The following is a 20,216-nucleotide window of genomic DNA, read 5'->3' on the forward strand; positions in this document are numbered from 1 at the left end:
TTCCAGAGTGTGGCACAGAACTCCCTTCTCTTCCTTTCTCTGGCCGTCCCCACCAGTGACCCACCTTTGTCCAGCTCCCTCGGGCCTTCTCTGGGCACGCTGATCTCTGCGTCCCTGACCCTATATGGTATGCCTTCCTGGTGGATGTAGTGAGGGGTCGCACCAAGATGTGGTCACAACCTCCGGTTTTGGCTGAGGATTAGTTGCCTCCACCAATTTGCGTTCCGGTACCCTGCTCTGCCAACCCTTCACCCGTTATCTCGTGGGTTCTTAGGGTTCCCTTTTCACTCGTGTCTCTGGGCCTTTCTCTGTGTTCCTTGCTTCCTTTCTGTTCCAGTTCCTTTCTTACTTTCCTTTCTGTTCCTTCTCCTCTCTCTTTCTGCTGTTTCTGGCCTCTACTCCAGGCCTGCCTCTGGAGCTGGGCCCAGACTGAGCCACAGCTCTCTGTCAGCCCTCTCTGGCTGAGCTCCTCTCCTCTTCTCCTCCTGACTGAACTGGACTGGACTGAACTGAACACTGTCCTAAGATGGTGCCCACCTTATATACCTCCTTCTGACACCCGAGCCCAGGTGACTAGCAACCAATGGGCTCCTACCTATGCCCAGAGACCCACCCCTATCTGCTCCTACACCACTGGGTATTCCACCCCCCGCCCCACTCCAGCCAGGGACAGATGCTGTCGTGCCTGCACTTCTGTCTAGTGGGAGCACCGTTGAGCTGTCCCTCGGAAATGGGGTGTGTGTGATGCATGCAGCCTACCGAGCCCTAGTCCAGAATCCATCCTTACCCGGGAGTGAAATATCACACCTCTGGTTCGAGGTGCAATACCCCTGTAGCAGCCGAGCCCTCGGGGTGCTACATATCCACCATTCTAGCAATGATATCTATTGTCGGATCTCTATTAATCAGTATGGCGTTTATTCTAGTTGTGTGCTATACGCATGACATATTTGCAGATATTGATAAAACACCCTATGCGGAAGATTAAAATCTGCCTTTATTTGTTCAAAGCTCTTGAATAATTCAAGAGTTCTGATACCAAACATATACCCCTACCCTCCCACTCACTAACATTTTTTTGGTTTATGTAGGTCTGGTAAGTTATCGGTGTCCCATGAAGAAGTATAGTTTGTGTACTTTCCAATCCCCAGCATTTTACCACTATCCCATACCTTACATATTAACTTCAGTGTAGGACATTTTAAGTCTTTTTCTCAAGGAGGCCCCATATCTAGTACTGAGAATGGAAGTTTTTACTTGGTTCCATCCATAAGTAGGTGACCTAAAATTCCACAATATTTGCAAATACCCCATCCATGAAATTATCTTAACTCCTTTCTAGCGTTACGCAGGTCTGCGTATACCTGGAGGGAAGCAGATCATTTATGTCGTTTGTCAAGGAGATCAATCCGCTCAAGCAAATGGGAGACTTTAGCTGCTCTCTCTTTTTAGCCTGGATCCAAGTTTTATTATTCCCTGAGAACGTATTTGAGTGTTTCCCATTAAAATGGTAAGGCTTTTTCATCATGCTCATATTTACCAAGGAGATTATCATTTAAGTTCCAACAGCTGAAGCCTTGGTGGAGTCAAGTATACTCAGAATACAATATACAGGAGCATGATCTGACCATATAGCAGTTCCTACCTGAGATGTAGATTGCCATGTAAGCAAGTGATGACTAATTACGGAAAAGTCTCTACAGCTGTAGGTATTGTGTAAAGGTGAATAATACGTATAATCCTTTACGTCTGGATGTAGTATCCTCCATACATCGACCAATTGGAAAGACTGGAGGACGTTTAGCAAAGCTTTTGATTGTGTTTTAGATTGGTGACTCCGGCCCCGGGAAGCGTCTAAAGAAGGATCCAAGACAAAATTAAAGTCCCCTCCAATGATGATAAGGTCCTCCGCAAAATGTTTTAGCTTGTTTAAGTAATGACGGCATGTCTTAATTTGGTCACAATTAGGGAGATAAAAGTTTGCCAAAGTCAAAATTTTGGAATAGATTGAGATGCTAACAAACACATACCTCCCTTCCGTGTCAGACAGTGTGCCTACAATAGTATGCGGCAGTGATCTGTAGCGGCCTTAACTCGGCACCTTCGACTTTGAAACCGCATTTGTACTGTGATGCCAAGATGAATAATATCTTTCAGGGACGACAATGGCGTGATCATACAATATCCCATCGCTGCCACCAGTTTGTCAGGGATTTGCCCACACAGTCACGATCCCGATTACTCACAGAGACCACTCACTGTGATCTCTGGAGCGAACAGCTCTCTGCTGCCCCCTATCGTCCGGACAATTGCACGATTGGCTGACGATCAATACAGGAGGCTAACAGGCTGTTCTCACCAAATAGTCATCGGCAAGCTAGCAGTGAGCGTACACACCTCCGAATTCCAAAGCATGGAAAGTCTGTACTATCACTGATAGTCTCACGATAACCCAAGAAAGATTATTCGCTGCCAACACCGATCAGTTTTAAAATACAATACAGGCCTGATCGGATGCCTGCTTTCTGGTAGGGTATATGGCTTTGGGGGAAAATCGATTACAGAGCACAAGAAACGGAACTATTCAATTTTTTATTTAATCCAAAGGGAGGTAGTATTTATGAAAAATAAACAAAAGATTTTACAAAGGGGGACAATACATATACAGTTACACCAAAATAAAAGGGATTAAAAGAATAAACTTACTAGACAGATCGCAGAGATGATTCAGTTTAGCTGGAGGGGAGGTGCTCCAATGGACCATTATGGAACAGGACCCGTGCTTACACAATATGTATCTCTCGGCATGATTATAGACCCATCTTCAGCTGGATCTTTTATGCCGAAGGGGGGCCATGCCCACATACTCCCCCCGTGATGACCTCACTTGGGCTGGTCTCCACCCTTCATGGTTTTATTAAAATCTCTTTATTTCTGCGATAACTTCTCGCTGGTTGATCGCAGAAGTTAGCAAGTGATACCATATTTTTATTGCAATTTTACCTTTCTTTAGAGACTAGACATGACATAACTGCTGTTGGTTATCTTTGCCCTCTTGCATCACAGCTCACCAATAAGTAAAATATGCATATTGTTCCTTAGCTAACCCCACCATTAAAAATATGTGTCCCATCACAATTATAGAACTTCCGATATTCCATATTTCATTTCGGTGTCTATGAGTCTGATGAGCAAAAGGAGTTTGCAAATGAGGATGATTCGGCTATTGTACTGTGTGATAGATTTCTTTGAAGCCTAACGAGATGAGTCCTGTCCCTTTCAATCTCTGGCTCATCTGCTCAAAAGTGTCTATTCATCACCCAGGACTGTCCATTTGGTATGATAACTAGCCGGTATAACTGAGTTAGTGGCTCCTGCTATTTGCATAGGAGCCACTTCTTAGAGTGTTAGCTCTTCTTACTGCGACTGAGATAGGGGAGGGGGGGTGAGAGGGATTTCAGAGGGAGAGAGAAATTCCTAATATTTTCTAGAACAATATCTGTTAGTAAATTGAGGTATATGATCGCCTCTACAGTGGGTCTCCGGAAGAAAGAAAATGTACGTGTTGTTTATGCATATAACACTTGAGCTCTTTTCTCTGGAACATTAAGTCATCTGACATTCAATGAACAAGTTTTGAGTTGTGCCATATTATATGAAAAAAGGGGGAATGGAAGAGAGAAATATTAAAAGCAAAGAGGAAGTATAGACGGAAGATAGTAACATCTACCTCTCAGTGTCTAAGAAGTATAGATTATGAATAGATCAAAACAGTAGGAAATTGCAAAACAAGCAGATCCCAATGCAAGTCCCCGGACTGGGGGTTGTCTTTACAGGTGTACGTCAAACCTTCAGTCCTAGGGTTCCTATTAGTGGGAACCATGGAATATATAGCAAGCAAAGTAATACAGCTTGATATTACAGAAATATAATGTGAACTCAACTTATATGCCGTTCTAAGACATAAACTGAGACATTCTGAAGAGTGGCACCTACAACTCTATTTAGATATATCTTATTATATGCTTAAAGAAATAAGTAAGCATCTGCAAACTGTCTCTCATCAGGGAAGATCAGAATCATTTCAGGAGCTCATATGATTGGCAGGTTCCTTTCCCGTCTAGGTGCATCACCATCAAGTTCCTGATCCATTGACCACCTTCTGTGACGTGCTGGAACTCTCAGTGGCAATGGTGGAGCAGGTGGCCAGTCAGATATATGGATTCTGGGAATGACCAGGACATCACAGAATGGTCTCATGTCGCTTTGGTCTTTCAAAGTATACAATGTTCCATTTTTCCGGACCTGCAGCTGGAAAGGTACCACAGGGGTACATCAGGCCATTTTCTCAGAGAGCATCAAGAAGTGGTTTCAATACCCTTCTTTAGCAAGTGTCATTCAGGATAGATCTATGAGAAATTATATGCGTTTTCCATTGAAATCACCAGGACCCAACTCCTTTGCTTTCCTCACAATGGCCTCTTTTACATTGAAAAAAAATGTATGTGACAGAGAATGTCCCTTGGACGCTCAGGATTTGGGCCATGATTGCCTAATGTACGGTGCGCCCTGTTAATCTCCACCTCCTTATCAATAGGGTCACCAAGGATATTATGGAATAATGTCCATAGTGTTGGCATGATCGCTTGTGTATTGAGATTTTCAGGTATACTCCTTATCCGGATATTATTGTGATTTTCTTGGTCATCAACCATATTAAACAGACTGATTATTATTTGCTGGCTGTGACTATCCAGTGTTTGTTTACGAGCATTTTGATGGTCCACAACTTGGACGACATTATCCTCTAATCTCTGTACCTTGTCAGTAAGATGTGACAGGATAGAAGCGAGAGGACATATTTCAGTTTTGTATGTGGTCTCCAGTCTTTGTATATATTGCTCTATCTCTTGTTTAGTAGGGATAGACACAAAATATGAAATACAAATCAATTATGGCGTTCCCCATATCAGAATCCCCTGTGGCTGGGGAGTAAATTTCCTTGTGAAGCAAGCGCTGCTCAGTATGTGTTTCTGTGAGAGTACAGGGAGATTTGTGGTGCGGTTTTCTTGTGAGGCCTACATTAAGAGAGAAGTTGACGCAGGATTTATAGGCTTGAGCTGTCTGGCATCATGAGAGTTAAGACTGCTTTTTTTCCATGCTAAGATGAGGCAGTAATGGCTCAAGAGCAGGAAGATAAGACCTTCCATAAGAAACACTGCATACCAGACATCCTGACGGAGGTGGAGGACCTCAGATTAATCTCTGATCTCTTCTTTCTTTCTCATATCGGACGTCATGTTTGAGGCTGTAAATTGCTTATAATTCCCCCAGGAGCACAGTCTGAAGAGAGTGCTCTCAGTGTGTGCGTTCTCTCAGTGTTATGTCCAGGCCATGTCCTTCCTGTTGATGTTCAATACATCCGAAGGCGGCATTGATTGTGAGCAGGATTGTGTGATGTAACAATCTTGTGTGATGTAACAATCTTGTGTGAGCCCCGGGAACTTGAGTTGTGACACCAATGGAACGGCACCAGAACGGGAGGTGCGTATGAGTGTTTTTATTTTAACAAGGCCAAACATGAGGAATGAGAAGGAGTTGTCCTAGTAGCGGAAAACCCCTTTATGAAGATACAATTTTCGGTTAAAAATGAAAAAGGTTTCTCCCCAGTGTGACTTCTCTGAAGTTTATTAAGAGTTGATTTCCATGTAAAACATTTCCCACATTAACAACATGAAAATGGCTTCTCGTCTGTGTGAGTTCTCTGGTGACTAAGAAGTGATGGTTTCTTCACAAAACATTTCCCACATTCTGAACAGGAAAAAGGCTTCTCCCTTGTGTGAGTTCTCTGGTGCTTAATAAAATCTGAATTATCGTTAAAACATTTCCCACATTCTGAACAGGAGAAAGGCTTCTCCCCTGTGTGGGTTCTCTGGTGCTTAATCAAAGCTGATTTCTGGCTAAAACTTTTCCCACATTCTGAACAGGAAAAAGGCTTCTCCCCTGTGTGAGTTCTCTGGTGTATAACCAAAGCTGATTTCTGGATAAAACATTTTCCGCATTCTGAACAGGAAAAAGGCTTTTCCCCTGTGTGAGTTCTCTGGTGTATAACCAAATCTGATCTATGGCTAAAACATTTTCCACATTCTGAACATGAAAAAGGCTTCTCCCCTGTGTGAGTTCTCTGGTGCTTAACCAAATCTGATTTCTGGTTAAAACATTTCCCACATTCTGAACATGAAAAAGGCTTCTCCCCTGTGTGAGTTATCTGATGTCTGATAAAACTTGATTTCAATGTAAAACATTTTCCACATTCTGAACAAGAAAATGGCTTCTCCTCTGTGTGACTTCTCTGGTGATTAACAAGATTTGATTTCTGGTTAAAACATTTCCCACACTTGAAACAAAAATATACATTCTCTGTTGTGTCAATGCTTTGATGTTTAAGAAAAGACTTTTGAAGGGGAAAACTATTTCCATATTCTGAACATGAAAATGGCTTCTTTGCTTGAGGAGCACTTTGTTTTTTAATGCTTATTTTGTGACTTTGATTTTCCTTAGTATTCGGTAATGAATCAGAAGACAGGACCTGTTTCAAATGATCAGATGACAGATCTTTGCTGTGAAGGGATGATGGTATATCTGGAGTAATGGCATTCACTTCATTTGTATCCTGTGGGATCTCAAGATCATCTGATTTAAAAATTGAAGATGTCAGCTGTCCCTCTGATCTCCTGGTACAGTCATCTGCCAAGAAGAAAATCAATTATTATTTATGAATAACATATCATTAAAATTTATATTGTTGAACATTTCTACTTAAACTCTCCATAAAAATGTACTTTATGTAAAAGTATCATTATTTACCAAGAAAACATCACAGAAAAAATCAGCCTTACCAACACCAAATCAGATAAGAAATGCATTAGCATTTTAGTGTTGGTTGGGTGTACTGGGGGGTCTGTCCATGTGGGGTGCACTTATATAGTGCTGGGCAGCCTTCCTGATGTAATAGTATGGGCATCATCACTATCCTAAGCCAGACACTGTGCCTCACACCTACCTGTGTGACTGGCGTCCTATGCAAGCTTCATCTGTGTGCATCTTTAATACTAGGCAACCACCCCCTCCATGAATTGGTAGGATTGTGAGTGGTTGCTCCATCAGTATTTTGCACCTGTGCTGCCCCCACCTTTATCATGGGGGTCTGCGGCATCCTGCTAGTGCATTTGTTATATGATTTGCGTTGGTAAGGCTGTATCTTTTTCTGTGTTTTTTTTCATTTTGCCCTATGTTAGCCGTCATTATTCACCAAGACAATAACAGTTCACAGTCTAATAGAAAACCTCATAGGATGAACCAGTGGAGCGTGGTGTTCAACTGTTTGTTAATTCTGCCTCCCAAATATGGAATAAAAAGCAGCCAAACAATGTTATGTAGGCGAAAATAATATCAATAAAAACTTCTACTCATCTCACAAAAAACAAGTCCCCACTCAGGTCCATCATCTGTCAATGGAAAACCAGAGGTTTCCACATTATTAGTGGCTCAAAGGCTTTTGAAAAGCAACATGGCTTCCATAAACCAATCCAGCAATATCCACTCTCCCAAAGTCAAATCTCCCCCTCGCTTCTGAGCCTTGCAGTGTGCCCAAACCGCATTTAGCCTCCATGTATTTGACAATACTATAGTGAGAAGAACCCACTTAATTTATGGTGTGTGTCTCCTGGAGCACAATCTGGACACTATGTGTTGGGTAATGAAATTATATATTTGTAATTTTCACTCTCCATCATCCACTGCGTGCTAATTTCCGGAAAGTGACTGTGGAGTCAAAATAGTCACTACTCCTATAGATTATTCACTGAGGGTTATAATTTCCAAAATGGAGTCACTTTATGGGGATTTCTATTGCTCTGGTTTTCTGCAATTTGGTCACATTAGGGCTTCTGTAAATGGTGGATCCCATCTCCTCTGGGATCTGCTCCTGCGACATCTGCTTCTCTCACCAGGAGCCGCCTTATTCATCCTGCAGGCAGCGCTGGTGATGGAGGAGACGTCAGAACCAGAAGCTCTGGGCGGCGCAGGCTGTGTCCAGCCACTAAGATTAGGGTTGCTGGGACCTGTAGTATCATCCAGTCTGGCAGTATGGGTGTGTGTGCTGTCCAGCTGGAGTAATCTGCTCCCTGCTTTAGCCAACTGGGAAGCACCGCACCCTACTAAAGCTGAAAGCATATTGCCGGCAGCTGCCAGATACTGCCTTGTTCTCCTCTGGTTCAGTCCTCTGTGCTCAGCTCCCGGCTTGTGGATTCGTTTCTGTTGTGACCTCGGCCCGTTTACTGACTACTTTTATGTCTTCTGATTTTGTATTTTCTCTGTCCTCTTGGTTCTGACCCCGCTACCTGACTATTCTTCTTCCCATCTCACACTACAGAACATCAGGTAACACCATGTCCCAAGCCTAGGGGTCTCTGTGTAAGTCCAGATCCATGTAGAGGGGTTAAAGAATGATGAGCCAAGCAATCCCTGGGATCTGGAAAATGGAGTAGATAGCGCCAAGCCTGTTCGTGTTGGCCATGTTTTGAGCTGCCAGGTGACAACGAGCAGTGTCCCCAATACATTGTGTCTGCACACTATCCCAGCAAGATCTGCATTCACATAGCTAAATGTCGCTCCTTCCCTTCTTAACCTGCCATGTACCCAGACAGTAGTGTACAACCGTATATAGGGGATTGTCAGATTCAAGAGAAGTTGGAAAATAATTTGTAAGATCCATTTGTTTCCCATTATCCTTTGTGAAGAATTCCAAAGTTATCACCACATAAAGTGACACACGTCAGATTTGAAAAATGGGCCCTGATTAGGAACACAAAATTGGCAGCAGGAAGAGGTTAAATCAGAGTAACTACTGTAGTAAAAAACTGTGAGTATAGACAATAACACATCTACTGAAATGATCAAACTCGACAGTCTTCATCAGTAATAAATGAGTAACTAGTGAAGAAAGTTATGCTCTAGCAGCAAAATGGTGATCACACGATTGTGATACGGCCGGACTACACCACCGATAAAGCAGCCACAGCCGGTGACTTAGAAGAATCTATGACTTCTCTGCATTTAGTGGTTACTACTCACCTGGGTGGTCATATGTAGGAATCTCCTCTTTACATCGCTCATCACCCCTCACATATGTCTCTGTAGTATTAATATGGGTCAGATCTTCACCCTGAAACAAATAAATATTATAAAAGTCACAGACTGATGGAGAAGTCCCATCTATGATCAGCTCTAATCCTGCCATCTCCACTGTTCTCATAACACAAATATAAAACATAATAATGGTGGATAAAACAAGACTGAACACCAGAACTTCACAGCCGTCTACACATCATAGGGGAGATCTCATGGCACCTTCTCTCCATCTACCTGATGATCCTGAGGAACATTGGGGTCTTCTTGTTTACAGTCTTGTGGAAGAAGAGGACGGGGACATCTCTCTGGTGTTGTCCTCTTACTGGATAGATCTGGAGGAAACACATACAGGGACTGAATTCATTCTTTACATACAGATAATTATAGGCCATGTGTATTTAGTCCTGTCTATTACCTGGTGATGTGAGGGGCTGGGGAACCTCCATCATGAAGTCCCTGTACAGATCTTTGTGTCCTTCTAAATACTCCCACTCCTCCATGGAGAAATAGACGGCGACATCCTGACACCTTATAGGAACCTGACACATACAATGATACAGTCATCCCCCGATCCCTTCATAGCTTTACTGTATAATGTCCCAGCATTCCCAGCAGTGTCACCTCTCCAGTCAGCAGCTCAATCATCTTGTAGGTGAGTTCTAGGATCTTCTGGTCATTGATGTTCTCATGCATTAGGGGGTGAGATGGAGGTCCTGTGATTGGGCTCAGGGGTCTTTCCCATCCCTCAGACACAGGGTCCTGACAGCGCTCACTAGAGGTCTTCTTCACTACTGTGTAATCCTGGCCATGGAGAGACACATTAATAAATCTCACTACAGACATTTCCAGGGTCCTCACCTCTCCAGTTCTGTCCACCTGTTATTCCCATAGATAAGAATGATGTAATGTGACGTCATCAGAATCTCTCACCTCTCCAGTAAGCCGGAAGAGGATCTCTAGGGTGAGGTATAATATCCTCTCCGCCATCTTGTCTCCGTCCATATCCATCTTTGATGGGTAAATTTGGGTAAAAATGGGTAATCTTAGAGGAGTTGATGTTATAGAGACCTGAATGAGAAGATGAGCCGTAATAACATCATAAAAATCCTGTGTAATAATACAATTACTGGAGATAATAAGGGGAAACATATGAGGAGATACATTATTTTACAGTATCTAGTTTTCTTCTTTACATCTAGTAATAAAACCTATATATTTTAGGCCACAGACAACAAGCAGTTTCTTCCTCGGAGTCTTCAGCTGAAGACTCTTCTCATAGACTCATCTTCCATAACACTAATTCTGGAATCATTTACTGATATAATAATAATACAAGTACTGGACACAATAAGTGGAAACATATGAGGAGATTTATAATTTTATGGTATTTAGTTTTCCTCTTTACATCCATATATATAAAGCAGTAAATCTGTGTGTGGAACCGGTTGGAAAAAAAAACACATTTTTCACAAGGTTTGAGTGAAATTTTGCACGGCCCGTCTTTATCACCAGACTAAAAATACTGAAAACATTAAAACACGAAATTTACCCCATTCATGAGATTTGGCCCTCTGAATTTAGACTGTATAGAAATAAAGGAGAAAATGGGTGTCTGTGTGTTAAATGCAAAACTACAGTTTTAGCCCAAAGGATCTTAAAGAATTAGAGCGACAGCGATTAAAGAGTTGCTCTTTACAGAAGATGGAAACCTGAACAGCGAGGATATACTGCAACAATCAGATTTAAAAGGGTTAATCAGCACAAAGATAATGAAATAATCGATGGGTTGTACCTAATTTTGAAAAATGTTTGACGCGCACATTAACGTGAAATATTGTAATTCTGTGGAGTCAAATGTACTTGCAAATCAGCTAACAAAGACAGTGATATGGCAGTGTTTCCGCAACACAATCAAAAATGGGGAGGTGTATAAGTAGTAACGAATTCATGTGGCAATTACTCAATTTTCCCATCCATGAAAGACATATGACTGTAGTTCATCTCAGCGTCCATCTTGAAAATGGGCAACGAGTTTATTTCACTACCAACAATTTAGAAGAAAGAGCGGCTCAACCTAATACAACATTAACAGCTTTCTTCCTCCTGAGTCAAGTAGATCCATTTGCGAGGACTTTATTATATTCAGACGTTCCAAAAATATTATACATGGAATAAGTTGAGAAAAGTATTTTGCAAAAGGAAACAAGGTGCAAGGGTCCAAGGATGGGACGGAGGTTCCAGTGATGCTCTTGGACGCGTGTACACACTTCATCCAAACAATGCAGAGTGTTACTACCTACGTTTATTGCATCACACTGTCCGTGGGCCTACATCTTTCACAGATTTAAAAACAGTTGGTGGTGAGCTGTCTCAATCTTACAGGGAGGCATTCCAAAAGCGTGGTCTGATCGAAGATTATCAACACTGGGACATGACATTGCAGAAAATGTCCGTCACTCACTTTCCACCACAACTTTGAAACCTGTTCGCTATAATAATTACAACCTGTGCACCTTCTAACCCCCGCGCTCTTTGGGAAAAATACAAAGAATATCTTAGCGAAGATATTCTTAGAGTGCACAGGAGAGTTAATCCGGATTTAGGCTTAAATTTCACTGCCGACATATTCACCAAAGTTCTCTTGACGCTAGAAGAAAGGTGCAAGTGTATCAATAGTAAAACTCTAATAGAATTTGGTTTACGAGCACCAGTTCGACCAGCCTTTGATGTTATGGGCTGTGATATTCTGCAAAACAAAAGCTATGATTTGGAAAGGTTGAAAGAATTTGTCACATTGAATAAGCCTCATTTGGTTGATGACCAAAGATCGGCGTATTTGGCAATTACAGATCAGATTTCAAGTGGAAATGGGAGACTGTTTTTCCTTGATGGACCAGGAGGTAGCGGTAAAATATTCTTAATTAATTTGCTGCTCACAAAAATTCGCTCAAGCAATAACATTGCTCTGGCCGATGCCTCATCTGGGATTGCGACCACTCTTAAAGATGGAGGGCGCACGGCTCATTCAGTACTAGGATTGCCCTTGAATCTAGTGCTGTTGGAAACTCTAGCCTGTAATTACACTAAGGGCTCAGAGAAAGCTAAAGAATTACAGACTTGCAAATTAATTGTCTGTGATGAATCCACCATGGCGCACAAGAAAGCTGTCGAGGCCCTCGATCGCACCTTGAAAGATCTGCAGGGATCCAATTGCTTAATGGGGGAAATTGTACTTTTTTTACAGGTGACTTCTGCCAAACGTTACCTGTTCTTAAGGGAGCAACGCCAGCAGACGAGCTGAATGCCTGTTTAATATCTTCTCATCTATGGAGACATATGCAAAACCTACAAGAAACAAAGTGATCATAAACCCTGCTGTAACTAAATAAGTAAAAAAGCAAAAGTGCATTTAAATAACATAGGGTTCTTAGTGAACACAGTTTTTGATCAAAAAAGCATAACAGCCATCCCACCATGGCAAGGTGACCCTTTTCAGGATGGAGACATATTCAGGAGCTACTCTGACTACTAATATACGGGTTCACTTGATGGGAAATTCTATTGCGAACCAGTTTACACCCCACGTACTATGCCTCAGGAACGACAGGTTCCCTACAGATTCCACTACCGGCTTAATCTCCTTCCCGGAAGACTTTTACAAAATGACGTCCTCAGTACTGGAGGTTATTAATCAAGTATTCCCTGATATTTGTAACAATTTTAACAACCATCAGTGGCTTTGTGAACGCGCAATCCTATAAAACTATAGTGTCAGCTCCATAAACCTACAAATACAGAAGAGACGTCCCGGTCCAGAGACCACATACATGTCCACTGATTCAGTCATGGATGGTGAACGAGCCGTAATGTGCCCATTGGGGTTCCTGAATTGTGTGGAGCCTCCTGGATGTCACCGTATAGACTCACTATAAAGAAAGGCGCCCCGATAATGACCCAACCAAAGGGAGTGTAATGTATTATGTCCTATAGAAACTGCAGAGAAATAATCATCTAATGCTGCGATTCCAGGATTATTCCAGAGGGAATCGGCTGCGATATCCCCTGTGCAATATATATCTAGTATTAATGCTCCAGTAATGGGGGATCTCCACATACCTCCACCTGCAGAGCCGCCACCACATACCTCCACCTGCAGAGCCGCCACCACATATATGGCTGCTCTGTGCGCACAGGAGCTGTGATGAGGTCACAGGAGGGGAGGAGTCAGGGGTCACATGATCAGGGGCCTCAGTGGATGCAGGACTCTGCTGTGCTGGTTGTCATGGTGCTGGATGAGCTGAAGTTTATGTGTGGGGTCAGGAGGGGTTTACAGTGTGGATGTAGCAGAGCCGTGTGTGTACGAGGTGTACGGAGCAGAGCCGCGTGTGTACGAGGTGTACGGAGCAGAGCCGCGTGTGTACGAGGTGTACGGAGCGGAGCAGCGTGTGTACGAGGTGTACGGAGCGGAGCCGCATGTGTACGAGGTGTACGGAGCAGAGCCGCGTGTGTACGAGGTGTACGGAGCGGAGCCGTGTGTGTACGAGGTGTACGGAGCGGAGCCGTGTGTACGAGGTGTACGGAGCAGAGCCGCGTGTGTACGAGGTGTACAGAGCGGAGCCGCGTGTGTACGAGGTGTACGGAGCGGAGCCGCGTGTGTACGAGGCGTACGGAGCGGAGCCGCGTGTGTACGAGGTGTACGGAGCAGAGCCGCGTGTGTACGAGGTGTACGGAGCAGAGCCGCGTGTGTACGAGGGGTACGGAGCGGAGCCGCGCGTGTACGAGGCGTGCGGAGCGGAGCCGCGAGTGTACGAGGCGTGCGGAGCGGAGCCGCGCGTGTACGAGGCGTGCGGAGCCGCGCGTGTACGAGGCGCACGGAGCGGAGCCGCGCGTGTACGAGGCGCACGGTGCGGAGCCGAGCGTGTACGAGGCGCACGGAGCGGAGCCGCGCATGTACGAGGCGTACGGAGCGGAGCCGCGCGTGTATGAGGCGTACGGAGCGGAGCCGCGAGTGTACGAGACGTACGGAGCCGAGCCACGTGTGTACGAGGCGTACGGAGCGGAGCCGCGAGTGTACGAGACGTACGGAGCCGAGCCGCGTGTGTACGAGGTGTACGGAGCCGAGCCGCGTGTGTACGAGGTGTACGGAGCCGAGCCGCGTGTGTACGAGGTGTACGGAGCCGAGCCGCATTTCCCTTCAGGAAAGTTGTGGATGCTCCAGCAAAGCCGTGGACCTTTCATGAAAGCCGTGGACACTCGAGGAAAGCTGTGGACTGCTCTTCTAAGGGCAGGAGTCATGGGGCATGTAGGGTTACGGTACTGACCTATATGGCAGAATAGAGCTAATTGCTCCGGTCTCTACCCTTCCCAGACCTGAGGAGGATTCTGTCCTTTGTTTGCCTTGGATGAGGAGGAACTTCCTATTCACTCAGTGGATCTGAGTTTTGGGTGAGAAATTTCCAATTTTATTTTCCATCCTGATTTGTTGACTGTAAAAAAATACTTCTTTCTGTATTTTTTCCTATCGAGGACTTCTTATCAGATGTGATTAATCAAAGACTATATGCTTATGAAAAAAATGTAGATTTATTCTTGGATTGTCCATTAAAAAGAATGATTGCAGTAATTATATATAATAGTTAAATGGTTACAGAGTGATTGTCCATTTGTCCATAATTAGCTTAATAGTTGAGATTCACCCATCATTCCCTGGGATCCTGGATGTTAGATTGCGTCTGTCTGTGTCCAGCGCGTGTGTCAGGATGACACCATGTGTCCGTTGGACCTACATCAGCAGCTGTTTCACACACAGACCCTCGTTCAGTGTCCTGTGGAATGGCCAGCACCCCCCTGTCTCTAACATGGGCTTTTATAGGCCCCCCCATAACACCTGTTCTTCTGTATATGGTAGTGAACTAAAAATACACAAATAGCGCATGTCATCTAGAAACCCTAGCACGATGGCTGATGCAATCTTATGGAATGTATGATACAGAATTCAGAATAAAATGAATATCCGTAATTAGTATTTAACATTGACATTTCCTCCTATACTTCATATGCATTATATGTGACCACTGTCATTTTCAGGCATTTGTATGACGCTTTTCTTCCAGGTCTATCTCCATTTACAGATATATTGTCCACCACTATAGCGCTCTGTTCATTTAAATCTATATTTATGAGAAACAGAGGTGTTCTTATTTTTATACTACTGTAGTCGTTTTTATACACTTTAATCAAAAGTTATGTTTTATTATTGTTCTCACCTTGCTGCTATCTACCTCAAGCAAGTTATTGGTAGATTTGGAAAGAATAAAGGATGTGGGTGTGGGGCGTGTAAGGCCATTAATGTAGGCAAGTCCTTCTATAACAAAGCCCCGGGAGAAAAATATGTCATCAGATCATTCATAAATTGCAGAAGTAAAGGGGTCATCTATAAAGCCACATGTGTCTGTCGTTTGGAATATGAAGAACTTTTTTTTGTAGAAGGACTTGCTCGTGTGCGTGCTGTTATTTTGAGTCATGCGTTCCGGCAGTATGCAGAACATTGATGCACCGGAAATGACGCGTTGCGATATCACGTTGCAGAATAATGCGTTCCAATAAGAGGAAATGACGTTGTGGTGTTCAGAAATGAAGGGTTTTGCTTGGTACTTTTGAATTATTTAAGGGGGACCGGGGAACAGGTCACTATTACACAGGAGACTTGAAGACCTACATAACTGAATGGTTTAATTCCCTGGTGAATCCCACACAGGGAAGAAAAGTTTCATGAAAATAAGGACACCCTTACCTGTTTCCTTAACAGGATGATGGTTAGGCATTTGTCTTTGCTCCCATTCATGTGGATCTGAAAAGGATCTGATGCCTGAGAATTAACTACTAGAATTGGGGGAGACCGTTCCTTTTTTCTCACGTATATGATGGCATGTGGGACATGTTGTTTGGATCGGTATATCTACCCATTGTGTTCAGAGGCATTGCTTGAGATTTGTTAATGTATATGTAATACCTCTCTGTGCTGTGACATTCACACCTGCCCACCTGTGGTTTATATCTATATATATCTATATATATCTATATATATATCTTGTTTGTGTCTCTATTTTAATTCTGATATTTTAATGAATTAAATTAAATGTTATCTTCTAATTTATATCCTTTGTATAAACCTATATTATATTCATCTGGGAAAGTACCTTTTCTGTTTGCTACGTTTACAAACTGATTACGCTATTGCCTGATCACAGATATACGTGACCTGCTTTATCCCCCTCTTCACAATATTGCATCTTGTGAAACATCTTCTTCCTTCCTGCAGCTGCAATGTTCCCTGATTCAGCAGGTCCTGAGCTGCTTTCAGCCTGTTTTGCGCAGCCGGCGTTGGATCTGTAATCATCGCACTCTCTGCATCTCCCAATTCCTGAAACACCAATGGATCCTGCTGCTTAGTCCGGGATTCAGCTGCTGAGATTTCTGTTATAAATATTCCTCTAAGGTCGGCCTTCATGGCTTCCCATACATAGAAAATAGAAGTTGTATTTTTATTAATCACAAGATTCTCCTTTAGTTTCCCATCAATTTTCCCCTTAAGGTCTATAACTTGCAACCAAAAGGGGTTAATTTCCCTGTGGGTCTGTACTGCATTGGGAGATTAAGTTTAGGGAGAATGATATGATAGCGCTCTGGGCAGGAGCTGATGTCAGATATAAGACCCTGCATCCGTTCATTTCCAAGAGACAAATCCATTCTCCACAAAGAGGAGAATGTGGACGAGAAGCAGGAGTATTGGTATACATTATGGTGACCGGCTCTCCAAAGATCAATTACAGCTGTCTCCTTAAGTAAGTGACCAAAAGGGATACAATTGCCTTTTACCCTCTTAGCTTCATGTCTCCCTCTATCCCAGAGAGAGTCCGGTATATTATTAATGTCCCCTATTATAATATAGGGGGGTGTGCGAGAAACCATCAATAATAGAGAGAATTTTGTGTATGATTCTACTGGAATATGGTGGTGGTATGTAGATAGAGATTAGTAATAGAGACTTAGTAATAACTTACAGAACAAACATCCGTACTGACCCTCTGTATCTATTTATCACTATAAGACCCTCACATTGTGCACTAGGGTGTACTAATATACTGACTCCCCGAGAGTATGGAGAGCGCGTGAAGTGATAGTCGCCTGTAACCACTTCTCGTTTAGTAGGTGAAGTTTTTGAAGAGGTAAGATGTGCTTCTTGCAGGAAAATCAGAGCAAGTTTTTCCATCTGAAGATACTGAAAGATCACCTGTCTTTTAAAACTAGAAGAAAGACCCCTTACATTCCCGCTATTGCCACGGACCCCGCCATATATAATCAAATAGATAAACGGAGGCTCAGTCACTGTTGAATGTATGGGAGAATCCCACCTACAACTTAAGTCTCCTTGGAGGATGATTCAACCCCACTTAGACATAAAACAGCGATATAATTGACGCGCCCCTGGGCCTGCTTTCTGGTGTAGCGTTGCGCACGCAGGGGTTACCCGGAGCCGGATCTATCAGGGGTGGTAGTCCTTGTGGCGGTGACCCGGTCCATGCCCAGGGAGTCAGACTGAGTGGCGGTGTACGTAGCAGTAGATATTGGACGACTACGCCACCCGTTGAATGCAGCTATGGAGCCGCCGCTGCAGGGCAGACCGCTGAGGCCGGTGACACAGTTGTGCAGCGGAGATGGTATAACCCCCAACGGGAGGGGTATGGCCTCAGGGCAGCCGACGTGGATGATGGGGGTAGCAGGAACCACTCGGAGACGGTACGGTGTAGTTCAGGGTCTTTACTGGTGACAAAGACAGACCCTCCCGGAGTACTGGCTAGCGAATGGGGCCTGGTCAGTCCTTGAGCAGATGGGATCTCCCCTGGCCAGGCGGAGTTGTAGGCCTCCCAAACCGACTGTACTCTTCTGGCTACCTTGCTAGAGGCGGGTATAAGTAGCCCACGTCCCTGAGTGTACCGTGTGGTGCTCACCCGTATGGCCGGTGACTCGGGGCCTTCTAGTGGCGTCCGCTCCACGACAGCGGTGCTGGTCCCACGCGTGTGACCGTGCCTTCGGGTTTCTTGGCCAGAGGACCTGAAATCCCCTGCCGGGCGGTTTCTGCTGCTGGGTAAAGATTAGTCCCCACAGCCTCGGACTCCGGGTCCGGTGATAGCTTCTCAGTCAGGGCGAGCTCTGCAGCTGCCAGCCCCTGACTCCTTATAGCACTGCTCCCACAGAGCTCCTGATGTTCTTTTCCTATATCTGCTTCTCTTCTCTGTCTCTACTTCTTCTCTACTCACTAACCCTGCCTCAGCCCTAGGTTTATATAGGGGAAGTTCTTCCCCTCCCAGGACTGGGCAGGAGGTGTGGCATGCATAGGATCCCTGACCAAGAGACCTCCCACCTGCTCTCAGACATAACATTGCTGTTACCGTGGAAACCAGACCCCTGGGGTGCCACATTCCCCCCTAGTGAAATTTAGTACTCCGGGACTAAACATATTTTTAGAAAAACATAACAAGGTATAAACAATAATAATACAATAAGAAAAACACATAAAGATGGTTACGGCGTGTCCGCAACCGGGTGCAGTTTTGAAGAAAAGCAAGGTGTCCATTTCACCAAACAGGGAGACGTAACCAGGTAGGGGTCTGTCCTGCCCCGAGTCCTTAACAGTCTTTAGTCCATTCCTAGGTTACGCTCCAACCAATTGTACAAGGATTCCCGGTAAATCCACCAAGGACTCCTAAAAATAACTAGAAACACATAATTATTTACAAGTAACAGACAGGTGACCACAAATAAAACAATTTAAACACTTCAAATCCTCCAACGTGCGGGTAACTGGCCTCTAGTGGCCCTAGTGGACCTACGGAGCTGACTGTCTGGCCCTGAACTACAGGGTGTAGGAGCTGTCAAGGGTAAACTGGGCAGCTGTCTACGGGCTCTTTGGCTCACTAGGGGTACGGCAGGCTCACTATAAGCAGAGGGTTGATCCTCCTGTTCTGCTTGTGTGGAGTCTCTTTCCTCCTGGACCGGCTGCTCTCCCAGCTCTACCTGTTGCTCCGTAGGCACTTGGGATGCTGGTTGGAGGAACGTGAGGACGGGTACCACAACTGCACCATTGACTTGAGTCCAGGACTGAGGGAAGTCTCCGAGCACAGTACTAACCATATCTTCCCTTTCCTCTACGGGTCGAGGGTCTTCTTGTTCCCCTTCTGGGTTCCGTAGCTGTTCGGGACACTTCTTCAGGTGATCCTGGGATACAATAGCTGTGGTTTCCCCTCCGTCTTTACTGATGGTACAAACCTTTGGGTTGTCGTGGCTTGAGGGCAGTACGGTGTACGGGTCCTTCTCCCACTGGTCGTCCAACTTGTGGAGCCGTCTCTTCCTCTTCAAGACCTGCTCTCCGGGTACCAGGGGAACAGCGGGAGCATACTGGTTGTAAGTTTTCTCTTGTCTTTCCCTAGCCAGACAGAGACTTCGCTCCACGCTCTCCTGTACTTTCCGGTACTGCTGCTGCCTCTCTGTGTCCCAGTCTGCTTCCGGTGAAGTGTCCTCGGGTGTCAGGACTCCCATCTCCAGGTCAACAGGTAGCTTACCAGGCCTTGCCCTCATTAGGTAAGCCGGGGTACAGTTGGTGGAACCTACAGGGATGTAGTTGTATAGGTCCACCAGGTCGGGCAGCTTCTCAGGCCACAGACTGCGTTCTTCCAGGGGCAATGTTTTTAGAAGATCTATCACCACCTGGTTCATTTTCTCACAAAGTCCATTAGTTTGCGGATGATAGGGTGTCGTCCTGATCTTCCGGCAGCCATACAGAGTACAGAACTCTTGGAAGACCTCCGCTTCAAAGGCAGGTCCCTGGTCCGTCAGCACCTGCTCTGGGTAGCCGTGTGGACGGCAGAAGTGCTGCTGGAAGGCTCTAGCTGCTGTTTGAGCCGTTAAGTCCTTGACGGGGACGACAACCAAGAACCGGGAGTAGTGATCCACGATGGTTAATG

At 44.6% G+C, this 20,216-nt stretch overlaps 1 protein-coding gene and 1 long non-coding RNA gene across 2 annotated transcripts; both read right to left on the bottom strand.

The window, feature by feature from the left end:
- Positions 1-5,278: 5,278 nt before the first annotated feature.
- On the bottom strand, positions 5,279-9,824 carry LOC141192359 (uncharacterized). Its single transcript, XM_073661877.1, has 4 exons — positions 9,608-9,824; positions 9,427-9,524; positions 9,136-9,226; positions 5,279-6,747 (listed from the first exon to the last, which is right to left on the bottom strand). Exons 1-4 carry the CDS (start codon positions 9,738-9,740, stop codon positions 5,726-5,728), a joined length of 1,344 nt encoding a protein of 447 aa, XP_073517978.1. The 5' UTR covers positions 9,741-9,824; the 3' UTR covers positions 5,279-5,725.
- Positions 9,825-10,127: 303 nt separating this feature from the next.
- LOC141192360 (uncharacterized) lies at positions 10,128-13,398 on the bottom strand. The gene is made up of 3 exons (XR_012265874.1): positions 13,309-13,398; positions 12,458-12,537; positions 10,128-10,260 (listed from the first exon to the last, which is right to left on the bottom strand). It is a non-coding gene; the product is annotated as an uncharacterized lncRNA (long non-coding RNA).
- Between the last annotated feature and the right edge of the window lie 6,818 nt (positions 13,399-20,216).

Source organism: Phyllobates terribilis, unplaced genomic scaffold (genome assembly GCF_046119375.1).
Source record: "Phyllobates terribilis strain yellow unplaced genomic scaffold, ASM4611937v1 Scaffold_60__1_contigs__length_8166268, whole genome shotgun sequence".
NCBI classification, from domain to species: domain Eukaryota; kingdom Metazoa; phylum Chordata; class Amphibia; order Anura; family Dendrobatidae; genus Phyllobates; species Phyllobates terribilis.